Consider the following 15,951-nt stretch of genomic DNA (forward strand, 5'->3'; position numbering starts at 1 on the left):
CCTATCCATATGTAGTGCTGCCTTCAGGAGCTCTTGCAAGGCAGGCCTGGTGGTGATGAATTCCCTCAGCATTTGCTTGTCTGAAAAGGATCTCATTTCTCCTTCACTTATGAAACTTAATTTGGCCAGATATGAAATTCTAGGTTGGAAATTATTTTAAAATGTTGAATATTGGCCCCCTAATCTCTTCTGGCTTGTAGGACTTCTACTGAAAGGTGTGCTGTTAGTCTGATGGGCTTCCCTTTGTAGGTGATTGGCCTTTCTCTCTGGCTGTTCTTAACATTTTTTTCTTTCATTTTGACCTTGGAGAATCTGACAATTATGTGTCTTGGGGTTGATCTTTTCATGTAGTATCTTACTGGGTTCTCTGAATTTCCTAATTTGAATGTTAGCCTGTCTTGCTAGGTTGGGGAAGTTCTCCTAGATAATATCCTGAAGTATATTTTCTAACTTGGTTCCATTCTCGCTATCTCTTTCAGGTTCCCCAATCAGTCATAGGTTCAGTCTTAATCCCATATTTCTGGGAGGTTTTGTTCATGTCTTTTCATTCTTTTTTCTCTAGTATTTTCTGTCTTTATTTTATTTTATTTGAGACAGAGTCTTGCTGTGTCACCTAGGCTGGAGTGCAGTGGCACAGTCTTGGCTCATTGCAACCTCCACTTCCTGGGTTCAAGTGATTCTCCAGACCTCAACCTCCTGAGTAGCTGGGATTACAGGCACCCACCACCACACCCAGCTAATTTTTGTATTTTTAGTAGAGATGGGTTTCACCATGTTGGCCAGGCTGGTCTCGAACTCCTGACCTCAGATGATCCACCCACCTTGGCCTCCCAAAGTGCTGGGATTACAGGCGTGAGCCACCACGCCTGGCCCATATTTTCAAGTTAACTAGCTATTAATAGGTTGCTGTAACTATTATTGTTTTTGATAAATTTTTTGGGGGGGTGTTATATTACAATTATGAGTGGATTACACACCACAAATATAATAATAGAGTATTCCGGATTTGTCTATGTATTTAATTTTGCCAGTTAGCTTTATATCTTGAAAAGCTTTCTTTTGCATGTTTATAGGTTTTCTTTCAGATTGAAGAACTCCTTTTAGCATTTCTTGCAAGACAGGCCTGGTGGTGGTGAATTCTCTCAGCTTTGTTTGTCTGTGAAATACTTTATCCTTTAAATGTTAGTGTCAATTTTGCTGGATATTTTTATATGGCAGTTCTTTTTTTGTTTGAGCACTTTGAAAATATCATTCCATTCCCTCTTGGCCTATATGGTTTCCATTGAGAAGTCTGTTGCCAGACAAATTAGAACTTCTTTATGTTATTTCCTTCTTATCTCTCACTGCTTTTCAGATCTTGATCTTTGAGAATTTGATGATTAAATGCCTTCAGGTAGTCTTACTTGGACTGAACTGGTTTGGTGTTCTAAGACATTCCTGTAACCTGGATTTATCTTTCTCAAATTTGGAAAGTTTTCTGTTATTATGTTTTTTAATAAGCTTTCTACCCCTTGCTCTTTGCTCAGATCCCCCTTAGATATCAGTCATTCTTAGATTTGGTCTTTTGAGGCAATTTTCTATGTCTTGTACGCGGTGTTCATTTCTTTTCATTCCCCCTGCCCTCTGTATATTTTCATAGAAAGTCTTTGAGCTCATTGATTCTTTTCTCTGCTTGGTTATTCTGATGTCGATAACCTCTAAAGAGGTTTTCAGTGCAGCAAATTTATTTCTTAGTTCCAAGATGTCTATTTGATATTTTTTATTATCTCAATTCCTTTGTTAAATTTTTCTGATAAATTTCTAAATTGCTTGGAAATTCACTGAATTTTCTTAAAACTACTATTTTGAATTATTGGTCAGAAGCTCACCAATCACCATCTTATTAGGGTCAGTCTCTGGATTTTTGCTTTATCCTTTTGGGGAGGTCGTGGGTCCCTGTCCACTGTTGTTTCTTGTGAGTATACATGTATGTCTTTGCATTGAAAGATTATTTACCCCAGTTTTCTCTGTCCAGCTTGTTTTGGTTTTTATTGACTATATTTGTTTAGCAAATCTTGACTGTTAGGTTGCTGCCTGCCTTTTGGTTCTGGCTGGAGTGGCACCTTAAGGCCAAATTCACCTCAGCTCTAGTAACTGGTCCGAGCACTGCCTGTCTCAAATGGGGCATCCCAAAGGGATTATCCTGGGAGTGTGAGAAGGCTGGCTAGGAGCTTGTGCCCAGGGGACCAGGGGATGTACCTCCTGCAGTCACTTTTATTTGGCATCGCCTTTGGCCAAAGTTACAGAGCAAAGTTTCTGGGCTGGGGATGGTAGTCTCACCTCCCCTGTTTGATTCTGCCTAGTCTCAGGGATATTTCTCCCTTCAGGCAGTCATGATGCTACCAGCAGGTTAATGCAATGATAGGTCTCCTGCTAGGGAGCCCAGGAAGATGGAGAAGCTGGCTGATCACCTCCATTTTACTTTTTCCAGGGTATAAACCATGAGTTAAGGGCAGATTTTCTGCACAGTTGGTGCCTGGCAGGATTCGGGGGCGGGGGTTGAGGGGGGTGGGGGGCGGGAGAGGGGCGTCATGTACGTGGAAGGCTGGTTCTCCTGCCATATGCTAAGAGTTTTTCTACTTCTCTGTGGCCCTGGGAACTGTCTTAGCCTCATTCTTGAACTCTGGGTTGTTGCTGGTGAAGATTTCAGTACTTTATATTATTTTTCAGTTTTTTATTGGGGGTGAAAAAACAACTTGCCTATTTGCTACCATTTTAGAACCAAAATCCTCTTGTGAATTTTTAAAATGTTCACCATATCCATGTTTCTGTCACCTTTTTTATACCTAAAATGGTCAATTTTTCTTTTTCTTTTCATTCTTGATGAATCCTGCCATAGGTTTGTCTATTGTAATAGTTTCTTTAAAGACCCATATTTTGGCTTCACCAAGTGTGTTATTATTTTGTTTTCTATTTCATTAATTTCCACTTTTATTACCTTCTTTTAGCTTATTGGAGTCTGCTTTTCAAAAAAATTATTTCCCAGCACTTTGGGATGGCGAGACAGGAGGATAGCTTGAGAGCAGGAGTTTGAGACCAGCCTAGGCAACATAGCAAGACTTTGTCTCTACAAAAAATTTGAAAATTAGCCAGGTGTAGTGGTGTGCTCCTGTAGATCTAGCTACTTGAAAGTCTGAGGTGGGAAAATCACTTGAGCCCAGAAGTTTGAGGTACAGTGAACTATGTCTGTATCACTGCACTCCAGCCTGGGCAAGAGAGTGAGACCCTATCTCTTTAAAAGAAAGAAAGAAAAAAACTGACAGGGAGGGAGGGAAGGAGAGAGGGAGGGAGGGAAGAAGGAAGGAAGGAAGTTAGTCTTAAGTAGCATACCTAGCTCATTAATTTTCAATTTCTTTTCAGAATCAGTCAATACATTCTAGGTTATAAAGTGCTGCTTTAGCAACATCCTACACGTTTTGATATGTAATATTTTATTGTTTTTTATTTCTTAAAATCTTCTACTTTCCAAAGGATTTCTTCTTTAACAACTCATGAGTTATTGAGGGAGATGTGTGTGTCTACATTAATTTCAAATTTATAGAGTGTTTCTAGTTATCTCTTTGATATTTATTTCTAATGTTATATTTTAGTCAGAGGAATCAGAGGAAATCATAGTTTTTTGGTATTTATGAATCTTGCTTTGTGGTCTACAATGCAATCAAGTCTTTTTTTTACTTGATTTTATGTATTAGAGATCTTTCTCCATTCATGTATATATAATCTACTATATATATTTTTAAAGATAGTTTATTTATTCTCTCTTGATAGTCTGTTTCTTATTTTCTTTCTTTTTGTTTGCTGCATACTATCTGTATCAGCAATCCCCAAGATCACCCTCACATTCAGAGATTTGCTAGGAGGACTCATGAGACTCAGCATACGATTGTACTCATGGCTAAGATTTATTACAGTGACATAATAAGGATACACAGCCAGATGAAAAGGGATGGAGACACAGGGAGATTCTGGAGGAATCCATGGTCAGGCTTTCTTATGCCCCTTCTCTTCCACAAGGAGTCACACAGAGCACACTCTTTACACAGCAACAAAAATGTAGCAAATTGTATGTTATGTTTTTGCCCAAGGAAGCCCATTAGAGACTCAGCGTTCAATGATTTTGTTGGGGGATGATTACATAGGCACCTTCTTCCTATCACGTACCAAAACTCCAGACCCCAGAGGGAAATCAGGAGCATAAATCATATTGTTTGTATTAATAGTCTAAGCACGGCAAACTACCCTTATCAATTAAAGAATGGTGGGAACATTCCCAAAACACCAAATACCAAACACCAGCAACAGCTATCCTTGCAAACAAGCAGACCCTTCTGAAGTGAACAACCTCAAACCAACTTTGTTAAATCCCTCTTAGATCTTTAGAGTAGGTTGATACTATGAAGAGATGGATCATATAATTCAGTAGGTGTGTGTGAATTAATTAGATAGTGCCTATGGGAAAATATGTTTCAAACTAGTTACTTTTAAGTGAACTTCCATAATGTAATCCTATTTATGAGTTTGAATTGCCCGTAGTTAGTGAACAATACTGTTTTAAAAGGAGACTGAACCTCTAAATGGCACCCCAAAAAAGGAGCTCATTATCTGTTGCCTCTAATACTACAAGTTAGCTATTATTTGTCCTCTTTGCTGCCTATGCTAAATTTCCTTCTCTATACAGGTTAATCTTTGAAAGAAAAGTTTTGTAGGAATAAGTTGTTATTTTTAACTTTATTCAGATTTGTAGAAAAATGCTACATCGCCACATGCTCATATTTCGACTGCCTAACTTACAGATGTTAGATAAAATTCCTGTGAATTCAGACGATAGGGCAAAAGCTGAATTTCACCTCGCTGAACTACAAGCAAAGAAAAATTCGGTAATATATTACTTACAATTTTCCTTTTGAAGTACATTAATTATTAGTTAATGAATATTACATTATATCTTTTGACTTAAATGTTTAAACCTATAATGTTTTTGATGTGGATGTTCTTAGTATCTATTAAGTGATTTCTATCAAAGGCAGCTTGATTTGGTGAATAGAGCATGTGCGTGTGCACACACACACACACACACACACATTAGGGAACAATAACATACTTCATTCTCTGGCATAAGGGAAATTACTTAAATTTGTGTGCTCAATATGTCGGATGATGCTAGAACACAGGAAACTATAACATATCACTTAATAAATAGAAACTAACAATAAAACTGTTTCCATTTAGGCAGAGAAAAAGGGAAGGAAGGAATTCTCAACACAACTCTCTGGATTGTGCAGTTTATCTAAGATAGATGTGTGCCTCTATTCTTGTGTTTTGTCAGGATAATTGGGCTTTTTACTCAGGAGCCCTAAAATGTATCCGATCATGGTAGGAAAGAGATTAAAGAGAGAGGAAATAAGAAAAGCATGTCATTTGAAAATTCTGTCTTTGATCACCTAGTTTCTTCATGATCATCTTCTAAAGACTAAGTTTAACACAGAAAATCTATGGTTTCTGAACAGAGAAGTAACATTAGAGCACTGCGGTTTGTGAAAAAAAAGAGAGACTGGAGGGAGAAGGAAAAACAACTAAGAGGCTTTTAGAATAATCCAAGAGAGATGTTATAAAAACCTGGACCAGGTTAGAGAATATAAATGAATCTGTGATGTAAGTGAAAACCAGAGACCAAGGATATTAGAGTCCATGGAAAGAGGTGACTTTAAAAACATTATACTGAATAGAAAGAGATAGGACTACCATATATGCTCTCCTAACAGGCTTTCACTGAACTCACCAGATTAATTTTGGTGACACTCTCCAATTCCAGAACACACTCAACTTTTGATACTTGTAGGCTCCTCTCTCTAGTCCACTTCTCCCTTCAGTAGTACATTCATATACTTATCAAGAGCTAACCTGTATGTCAGTTCTTGTTATTTTAAATAAACACAAAAACTTGAAGTGTAAATTTTAAATTATTATTTCTATTTGTCTTTGAAAACCAAATGGGATACTTTGGAAAGTCAGTCTGGATAAAGGGCACTCTCTCCCCACCCCTTCCAACACCACCCCTCATAGTGTCAAATTAGATTTGGGAGAAAAAACTAAAATATGAAGAAAATGATAAAAATTCAGAGAAAATATGTAGGGAAATTATTCTTAAAAGCTAGACAAATTCTTGTGTTCAGATTTTTTCCACATGCCTTTAAATTGTTGCTACTTTAAAGAAACCAAAACTGGATATTGTAGGCAAAATAAGGGTATAATGTCTCCAAAAACAATAAAAAAATACCAATCAAGGGATCCTTGCCTACAGAAAAGGCCTTGGTCCTTCATCAAAAGATTGATGAATGCATGTACTTTTACATATTTGATTTTTTAAAGATGAATATCAATTAGACTTCTTATTGATTCCCTTATTTTTTTTTATTTTTTAGACGACGAAGTCTCACTCTGTCACCCAGGCTGGAGTGCAGTAGTGTGATCTTGGCTCACTGCAACTTCTGCCTGCCAGGTTCAATTGATTCTCCTGACTCAGCCTCCTGAGTAGCTAGGACTACAGGCATGTGCCACCATGCCAGGCTAATTTTTGTATTTTTAGTAGTGATGGGGTTTTGCCATGTTTGCCAGGCTAGTCTCGAACTCCTGACCTCAGGTGATCCACCCACCTCAGCCTCCCAAAATGCTGGGATTACAAGCTTGAGCCACTTGCCCAGCCCCCTTACTTTTTTAATTTACTCTTTTAAAATTAATCTTGACATTTTTTGATTAACCAAAGGACTTCAATTATAGGCCAAAGTAGCTACAGAGGCTTGCATGACTTAAAAAGTTGTACAATGTTTAAAAAAGATTATTTAGTTTAGGCAAAGGAAATTGATTCATTAGTGGATTCTATCTACAAAATTTTTTCAAAAAACTATGATTTCTGAAAAGAACTTTAGCCATTGATCTATATGATGTAACAAAAAAAGTGCATCATCCAATGTCATCTACTCAAATCCTTGTCACAGGCCCAGTCTTTCAAAAGAGAGCAAATGGTCAAATAAAATTTAGTTCAGTGATTTAAGCCTTCTTTCCTTTTTCCTTTTTTATATTCCTGAAGCAAGTCACTTCTTGAAAAAATGTATGCCACCTGTATTAGTCTCCTATTGCTGCTACAACGAAGTACCCCAAATTTAGTGGCTTAAAATAACATATATTATCTTACAGTTGTGGAGGTCAGGAGTCTGAAAACGGGTATTAAAGGACTAAAATAAAAAATATTGGCAGGGCCAGGCTTGGCAGCTCATGCCTGTAATCCCAGCACTCTGGGAAGCTGAGTTCAAGTCTACCCTGGGTAACACAGAGAAACCCTGTTTCTACAAAATAATAATAATAATAATACAAAAATTAGCCAGGCATGATGGCACATGCCTGTAGTCCCAGCTACTTAGGAGTCTGAGGTAAAAGAATCTCTTGAGCCTAGGAGGTGGTGGTTGCAGTGAGCCAAGGTTGTGCCCTGCACTCCAGCCTGGGTGACAAAGTGAGACCCTGCCTTGAAAAAAACAAAAAATATTGGTAGGGCTGCATTTACTCTGGAAGCTCTAGGAGAGAATTTACTTGCCATTACCAGCTTCTAGAGGCCATCTGCATTCTTTGGCTCATGGCTGTCATCCAGCAATGCCATCACTTAGACCTCTGCTTCCATGATCACTTCCCCTTCTCTCTGACCTTCTGCTTCCTTCTACCTCGATAATCCAGGATAATTTCCCCATCTCAAAATCCTTAATCCACCTGCAAAGTACCTTGCTGTGTAAGGCAAGGTATTCACAGGTTTTGGGAATTAGGATGTAGATATATTTGGGGGAGGGGCATTATTCTTCCTGCCATACCACATATGTGAGGGCTCCAGTGAAAGACCTACGAAAATTCCCACATTAAAATGTATAAATTGTTTTAAGGTAATGTAGTCTAAATAGGAAAGACATAAAGTAACCACTTAGAACTTTGAAGATCCCAATTTTCATATAAAATTCTTTAAACATTGGTTTAATTTAGCATTTAATTTGGCATAACTCAAAATTCAAAAATAATGAATATTTCAACTACAGGGTTTGTTTGTTGGCTATTCTTTTCTATTTCTTATATAGTGAACTCAGATTTTCTCCTTATAGAACTATGATGTCATCTTGAGTTATTTTAGATACACATCCTTGCCATTTAAATTAGTGCTATATAAAGGAATATAACCATCTTTCCACTTAGTTATTCTGTATATAAATAAAAATGTTTTTAATTTATATATGGTTAGTAAAATAAAGTGGGTATTTGAAATCTTTATTTTAGAGAAATTTATTTTAAAATTCAAGGGACTGGAACAAACTTAAGCCATTATTTCTTCTAACTGGCTGTTCAGGAGACACAAGTACAGAAAACTTCTGAAGTTTTTCAGTCAAATGTGTTTGTCTTTGTTTTAGGTGCTACTGGCCTTTCTTTTTAACAGCAGATAAGGATGAAATAAATGAAATCTAAAGTTCTTTTAAACCAAAACATTTTGGTGGTATGGTTTCAGAATAAAATTTGACAGTATTCTAGATTAGTGATGGGAAGAAACTCCCACAAAAGAATTTGTTAGAGAATTTAGAACTGACCAGCTTTAGTAAAAGAACTAATAGCTTAGCATTCATTACAAAGCAGCATTCTTGGTAACACTTAATGAAGTATTACTGAAGTATGAGGTAAACAGGTAATTTTACACAAATAGAAAAAGCCTACATCTCTAGATAAGCTGAATTGTACGTTCAGAATTTACACATTTTAAAGTATAAACAAGGTCAGTCTTAACGAAAGCAGAGAAGGTATAAATTTCTAGGGGAAACAAGAGTCCCCTGCCTAAAATATTTTTCTCCTCTATTTGCTGATTCCTGAAATTCTTACAAAAGCCTCTTAATCCTCAGCAGGTGTGAAATGCAAATACTATTTAGAGTTTTATCACATTCACTAAAATTGATTATAAGATACTTCTCTTAGTTCTCATTTTATTTACTGTTTGTTTTGAAAACTAACTGCAAGTCATCTGATTAGGTAATCTGAAGAATACAAAGATTTCGAGAAATAACATTCACCTTCCAGAAATTCTATTCAAATACAGAAAAGAAAAAGCATTACAATGGGGAAGTTTTAATTCTCATTTTCTTAATTCCATACTTACCTTGTTAAGACCCGTTGGAAATGAGGAGTGGTCATCAAGCACTAGATTCTAGTGATGGTGCAATGCAGTCTGAAAAAAAAAAAAGAACACAAGGTTCTGGGGGAAGTTAACTCCCCTAAAAGCTCTGCTGATTTTACAGGTTTCGCCTAGTACCAATTCTGCATTTAGGCAAGCAGATAACTCCTGACTAAAAAAATGTTGTCATCTTGGATTTGTTATAAGGATTAAGCCTATTGATCTGAGTTTTGGAGATGAGATATTATTAACTGTTTTATTTTATTATGTAGCTTATTCCTGTTACCAGCTCTCCTATGGATGGCAGATCATTTGGCCAAGTGAAAACTCCTCCCATAAAGATAACAAATGTGATTTTGCCTGGTGGATTCAGCCATTACTTGGGATCTGACATCACTTTAACTGCTGAAGTTGAAGGTATTTTGAAAAAGAATTTCAGAGAGAACGTAAAAGAATCACTTCACTTGAAATAAAAATCTCACTTTAATTTCTAATATTACTTAAAATTCCTTACATTTCCTAAAATTGCATGTTTGTTCAAGTTTCCTGTGGCCATTTTCATTTCAGAGATTATGGTTTTATTGTTTTTAGTTTTATTATTGTTTTCTTTTGTACTCAGCTACTAGTATGTTGTGACTAAGCATTTGCTCATTTACAATGTGAACTTTGCAATACTTGAACAATTATTTCCTGACATATCTTTCTGAAGCTTTTATTTCATTGCATGGATGTCAGAGCGAACAACTACTAAAACTAGTTCATTAGTACATCCTGCTAAAAGTGGAAATCAGAGGTGTGAGAACATAACAACAGAATCTTGGGGTACAAAGGATGTTTTGCACAGAGATCTCACTTTCCCTTGAAATCATAAGAAAATATTCATGAAGCAAATACTAAAGAAGAGCTTCAAGAGGTAGAGTTTTAAAAGAGGGAGTATATTAAAAGAACAAGTATGGAAGTGGTTTAATCTGCTATATAAATTTTAGTTCAAGTTTAGAATAAGCCTGTTCCCTAATTCCACATCTTCTCTGGTTATCATTTTGGCAAAATTGGGGGTAACTACTCCTCTGAGGGCTCACCTCTTCCATTCCTTCTGACTTCCTGCTTTGTCCTCAGACCATTCAGAGACAATAAAACTGAACATCACAGTAATTATAAAATGATCTAAGAGCCTACTATCAAAAAATAGTAGATTGTTCCATGTGATTACAGTTTTTTTTTTTTTTTTTTTTGAGACGGAGTTTCGCTCTTGTTACCCAGGCTGGAGTGCAATGGCACGATCTCGGCTCACCGCAACCTCCGCCTCCTGGGTTCAGGCAATTTTCCTGTCTCAGCCTCCCGAGTAGTTGGGATTACAGGCACGCGCCACCATGCCCAGCTTGATTACAGTTTTTTAAATAAACCCAGTGGAAAAAATCCAGCATAATTTACTCTATTAAGATGTTATATTTTGTCTCATTTTTCATACATATATGTCATTCTGGCTTCCAAGTTTTAATCATAATGAAGATTGTTATACTTTTGTCTACAACTGTCAGTAAAATTGGGCATACCAAATTGTTATATCCTCCTTAACAGAACAAAGTCATTTTCAGGAATGTCATTATCTTTTTATATTTTTTATTAGTTTACCCCTCAACTCATCTTCATAACTTCCTTCTCAGGAGGAGCATACCTTGTTTTATTGCATTTCAAATACTGAGTTTTTTACAAATTGAAGGTTTGTGACAACCCTGCATCAACCAAGTCTGTTGGTGCTATGTTTAAAACATGTGCTCACTTCGTGTCTCTGTATCACATTTTGGTAATTCTCTTACTATTTCAAACTTTTTCATTATTTTTATATTTGTTATGGTGATCTGTGATCAGTAATCTTTTTAAGTCAATTAATAACCCTACAGTGACCTCTAATGAAGGAAGAATCTCACATCTCTCACTTTAAATTAAAAGCTAGAAATGATTAAGCTTAGTGAGGAAGCCATGTTGAAAGCCAAGATAGGCTGAAAGGTAGGCCTCTTATACCCAACAGATAGCCAAATTGTGAATGCAAAGGAAAAAAATCTTGAAGGAAATTAAAAATGCTACTCCAAGGAACACATGGATGATAAGAAATTGAAACAGTCTTATTGCCGATATGGATAAAGGTGGTCTGGAATAGTATCAACCAGCCACAACATTCCCTTAAGCCAAAGACTAATCCAGAGACCCTAACTCTCTTCAAGTCTATGAAGGCTGAGCGTGGTGAGAAAGCTGCAAAAGAGAAGTTTGAAGCTAGCAAAGGCTTCTTCATGAGATTTAAGGAAAGAATCACAAAATATTATATCAGACAACATAAAAGCATAAGGTAAAGCAACAAGTGCTGATGTAGAAGCTGCTGCAAGATATCTACAAGATCTAGCTAGGATAAATGATGAAAGTGGCTATACTAAAAAAGAGATTTTCAATGTAGATGAAACAGCCTTATATCAGAAGATGATGCCATCTAGGACCTTCATAGCTAGAAAGGAGAAGTCAATGCCTGGCTTCGAAGCTTCAAAGGATAGACTATCTTGTTAGTGGCTAGTGCAGCTGGTGACTTCTAAGTTGAAGCCATTGCTCAATTTAAAGAAATCATTGCTTACCATTGTAAAACTCCTAGGGATCTTAAGAATTACACTAAATCTACTCTGTCTATGCTCTATCAATGGAACAACAAAACTTGGATGACAGCACATCTGTTTACAGTATGGTTTACTAAGTATTTTAGCCCACTGTTGAGACCCAGTGCTGAGACAAATACTGCTTTCCAAAGACTACTGCTCATTGACAATGCACCTAGTCACCAAATAACTTTCATGGAGAAGTACAAGGAAATGAATGTTGTTTTCATGCCTGCTAGCACAACATCCATGCTGCAGCTGATGGATCAAGGAGTAACTTTAAGTATTATGATTTAAGAAATACATTTTGTAAGGCTCTGACTGCCATAGATAATAATTCCTCAGATGGATATGGGCAAAGTAAATTAAAGACTGCTTGGGAAGGATTCACCATTCTAGATGCCATTAAAAACATTTGTAATTCATGAGAGGAGGTCAAAATAGCAACCCTAATGGGAGTTTGGATTACTTTGAGGGATTCAGAACTTCAGTGGGGGACATAACTTTCAAACTTTTTCATTATTATTATATTTGTTATGTTTGTGGTGGAAACAGCAAGAGAACTAGAAGTGGAACCTGAAGATGTGACTGAATTGCTGCAATCTCATGCTCAAACTTGAATGGAAGAGGAGTTGCTTCTTATGGATGAGGAAAGAAAGTGGTTTCTTGAGATGAAAATTACTCCGGTGAAATGCTGTGAACATTGTTTAAATGACAACAAAGGATTTCAAATATTACATAAACTTAGTTGACAGAGCAGTGGCAGAGTTTGAGGGGACAGACTCCAATTCTGAAAGAACTTCTATTGTGGAGAACATGCTATCAAACATATTGTTCACAGAAATCTTTCATGAAAGGAAGAGTTGTTCTATGCCATAAACTTCATTGTTGTCTTATGTTAAAAAATTGCTACAGCTACCCCAGCCTTCAGCAGCCACCACCCTGATCAGTCAACAGCCATCAACACTGAAACAAGACCCTCCAACAGCAAAAAGATTACAACTTGCTAAAGATTCACATGATCGTTAGCATTTTTTAGCAGTATTTTTAAATTAAGGTATGTCGTTGTTTTTAAACATAATGCTATTGCACACTTAATAGATTACACTATAGTTGTAAACATAACTTTTATATATCCTGGAAAACCAAGAAATGTGTGTGACTCACTTTATCGCAATGGTCTGGAACCACACTCACAATATTTCTGAAGAATGACTGTTACTTTCTTCAAGATTTATTATGCGCCAAAAAAATCCTACAATCTCTTTCCTTTTTTTGACTGTGCTGCCCCAATTTTTATTTTTAAAAGTATGGTCACTTTATCTGTACAGATAATATTTTAAACATAAATATCCAGCATGCAGGTCTGGATATTTATGTTTAAAATATTATCTAGAAAAAATCAAATTGATTCACTAGCTCATAGAAATTTAAGCCACATTAAGTGCTAAAAATACATTCTAATTCTATATTTTTATTTGAAATTTTAAATTCACTTTATAAAATATGTATAACATACATTCAGCTGAAAGGACAAACTATATTGCTTAATGCTTATGTTACTTAATGTTTCTCATTGTTTCATAATTTTAATTTTTCAAATTTCTAGTTTCAGACAGAAAAAACAAGAATGCTGGGATTCTGACAAATAATCCTCGGAGCATCTATGCAGAAATAGCTTTTCAGCAACTGAGAGGGTTAAGTATCTCTCCATCTCTTTTATCACACCAGAATATTGCATCTCCAACTGCACAAATATACCAGAGCAACCAAGATGAGAGAAGGTAAAGCTATTTTCTGTGTGTTTTAATATCATTTCTCATCATTAAAAAAGTACTCTTCATATTTGCTAGTCATGTATAAAAACAGGAAATATTGTTATATACTATTATATATTTACTCTGGGAACTAGAAAAAACTATCAGATAGCATAAGGCTTCTTAATTCCCACATTCACCAAACCTTTCCCAAAGTCCAGTCTATTTACATAATAATTCAAAAAGACTTAGAAATGGCTATCAAGGTCAAATAATTCAGAGTACTAGTGCTCACTAGTGAGGGAACAATGAAACAGTTACATGGGAACTACTTTAATTGTATCCTCTCTCAACTCACTCTGCTCACTCAATTTGCAAAGCAGTTCACTTATACTTTAAACAGCAGTTAAATTAAACTCTCTGAAATTGTGAAGGCTAAGAATTTTGTAAAAATTCCTATTTGCCTCCTTCTCCAGTCTGAATGTAGCCTTAGAGTCCAGCTCAAAGCCTAAGAACCTTGCTAGTTCTCATTAAGAATACACTCTGCTGCTCAATACTTGTCTCCTTCGACTCCCAAGTATTACCTGTCCCCATCTTCCTTGCATTCATGCTTCCGCTCATCTGTTGAAATGACCTACCCCAGCAGCAGATCTAGTTTAGTCTTGGTTCTTGCTGCACTGACTCCTGCTATAATCAGCCATGTCCCACTGAGTTCAAAGAATTTTTAAATAGCCACAAATAGTATCATTTTGTCTCTTTGAAATTGCGTACATCTAAAATACAGAAATTATTTATTGCAGAATTACCTTAAGTTAGCTGATCCATTACAAAATTAAGTCACCACTATTTGACTTATTAAATCTTATTTCTTACAGAATTTCTGGGAACAACTTTTTAAGATCAAATCGAATATAACTGCCTATAGAGAAATGAGCATACACCAAGAAACTTACCTCTTTTTAGTAGTTGTGCAAAAACTAGCAGACAGTGGTGAGTGGAAAACAACAAAAAAAGATAATCATGTTACTTGTTACTGAAACACTTCAGTTCCATATGAAAATAATCACCCTTGTGAACCTGATTTAATATCACCTCTCTTAAACTTTCTTTATAGTTATCTTTAGTTATTTGTTTGAATTTCTATATTATAAAAATCATGAACTATTACATCAGACAACAATTTGAAAAGATAAAAGTGACATGAAACAAAGTCCAGAGAATTGAATGCTTAGTTCTGGTATTAGAAACATTTAGTATAAATTCAGTAGAAACATTTATGTATAAATTTAGTCATTATGGCATGTCATATGAAGATATTAAGAAAAGATAACTTCAGGAAATAAGCATATTTTCATTTGTAGAATATCTATTCATTTGGGATTACATAAAACTAAAGCACATTTCTTACCCAACATAACTATTACTAAAGCAAGATGAGTTTTGCTAGTTGAACTACAGATTGGTTTTTAGGACTGTATTTAAAAAAAAAAAAAAAAACCCTTAAATCAGATCTGTCCTCAAAATTGCTTAGAGATGCAAATTGTGGGCATCAATAGTAGTTTCTAAATGTGGCTAACTGTGGGTGCAGCCAGTCTTTCATACTCTAAGAATAAAAAGAGTCCGATTTAATATACAAATCATTAATTATACCTACAGTGATATAATTTTACAAGTAGTTTCAGGCTGAAGAGAACACATGTTCAAACTGAGTGGACACACTTAAAAATATAACCTGGGTCGGGCGCAGTGGCTCACACCTGTAATCCCAGCACTTTGGGAGGCCGAGGCGGGCGGATCACGAGGTCAAGAGATGGAGACCATCCTGGCCATGGTGAAACCCCGTCTCTACTAAAAATACAAAAATTAGCCAGGCGTGGTGGCACACGCCTGTGGTCCCAGCTACTTGGGAGGCTGAGGCAGAAGAATCGCTTGAACCCAGGACGTGGAGGTTGCAGTGAGCCGAGACTGCACCACTGCACTCCAGCCTGGCAACAGAGCAAGACTCCATCTCAAAAAAAAAAAAAAAAAAAAAAAAAAAAAATATATATATATATATATATATATATAAAACCTTAAATAATTATATTTCACTGAAAAGAATTTTTCTAAACTATTACATTGTATAGTACTAGGACATGTCACAAATTCATCAAATGTGGTTTTGAATTTGCTTGTTATTTAAATTGATAACTAAATTGCCAGTCATATTTTGATATAAATGAGCTCCATGATTCATGAAGTATTCTATTTAAAATTTTAAAGTTATTGGTTCAACAGTACATGTAGTTTCATAATATTTTATACTTTCCTTACACAAAAATAAGTT

The 15,951-nt window shown here is 35.9% G+C and overlaps 1 protein-coding gene across 1 annotated transcript in view; it reads left to right on the top strand.

The window, feature by feature from the left end:
• Positions 1 to 15,951, top strand: part of LRRC9 (leucine rich repeat containing 9) — a 186,305-nt gene that overhangs the window by 121,238 nt on the left and 49,116 nt on the right. The window contains exons 31-34 of the mRNA XM_064374896.1: positions 4,776 to 4,916; positions 9,502 to 9,646; positions 13,478 to 13,652; positions 14,501 to 14,615. Of these exons, the coding sequence (XP_064230966.1) occupies positions 4,776 to 4,916; positions 9,502 to 9,646; positions 13,478 to 13,652; positions 14,501 to 14,540 (501 nt within the window). The 3' untranslated portion in view covers positions 14,541 to 14,615. The remainder of the gene's footprint in view (positions 1 to 4,775; positions 4,917 to 9,501; positions 9,647 to 13,477; positions 13,653 to 14,500; positions 14,616 to 15,951) is intronic.

The sequence above is a fragment of the Aotus nancymaae genome, unplaced genomic scaffold (genome assembly GCF_030222135.1).
Source record: "Aotus nancymaae isolate 86718 unplaced genomic scaffold, 86718_ANA_hifiasm-v0.15.2.pri h1tg000011l, whole genome shotgun sequence".
Taxonomy (NCBI): domain Eukaryota; kingdom Metazoa; phylum Chordata; class Mammalia; order Primates; family Aotidae; genus Aotus; species Aotus nancymaae.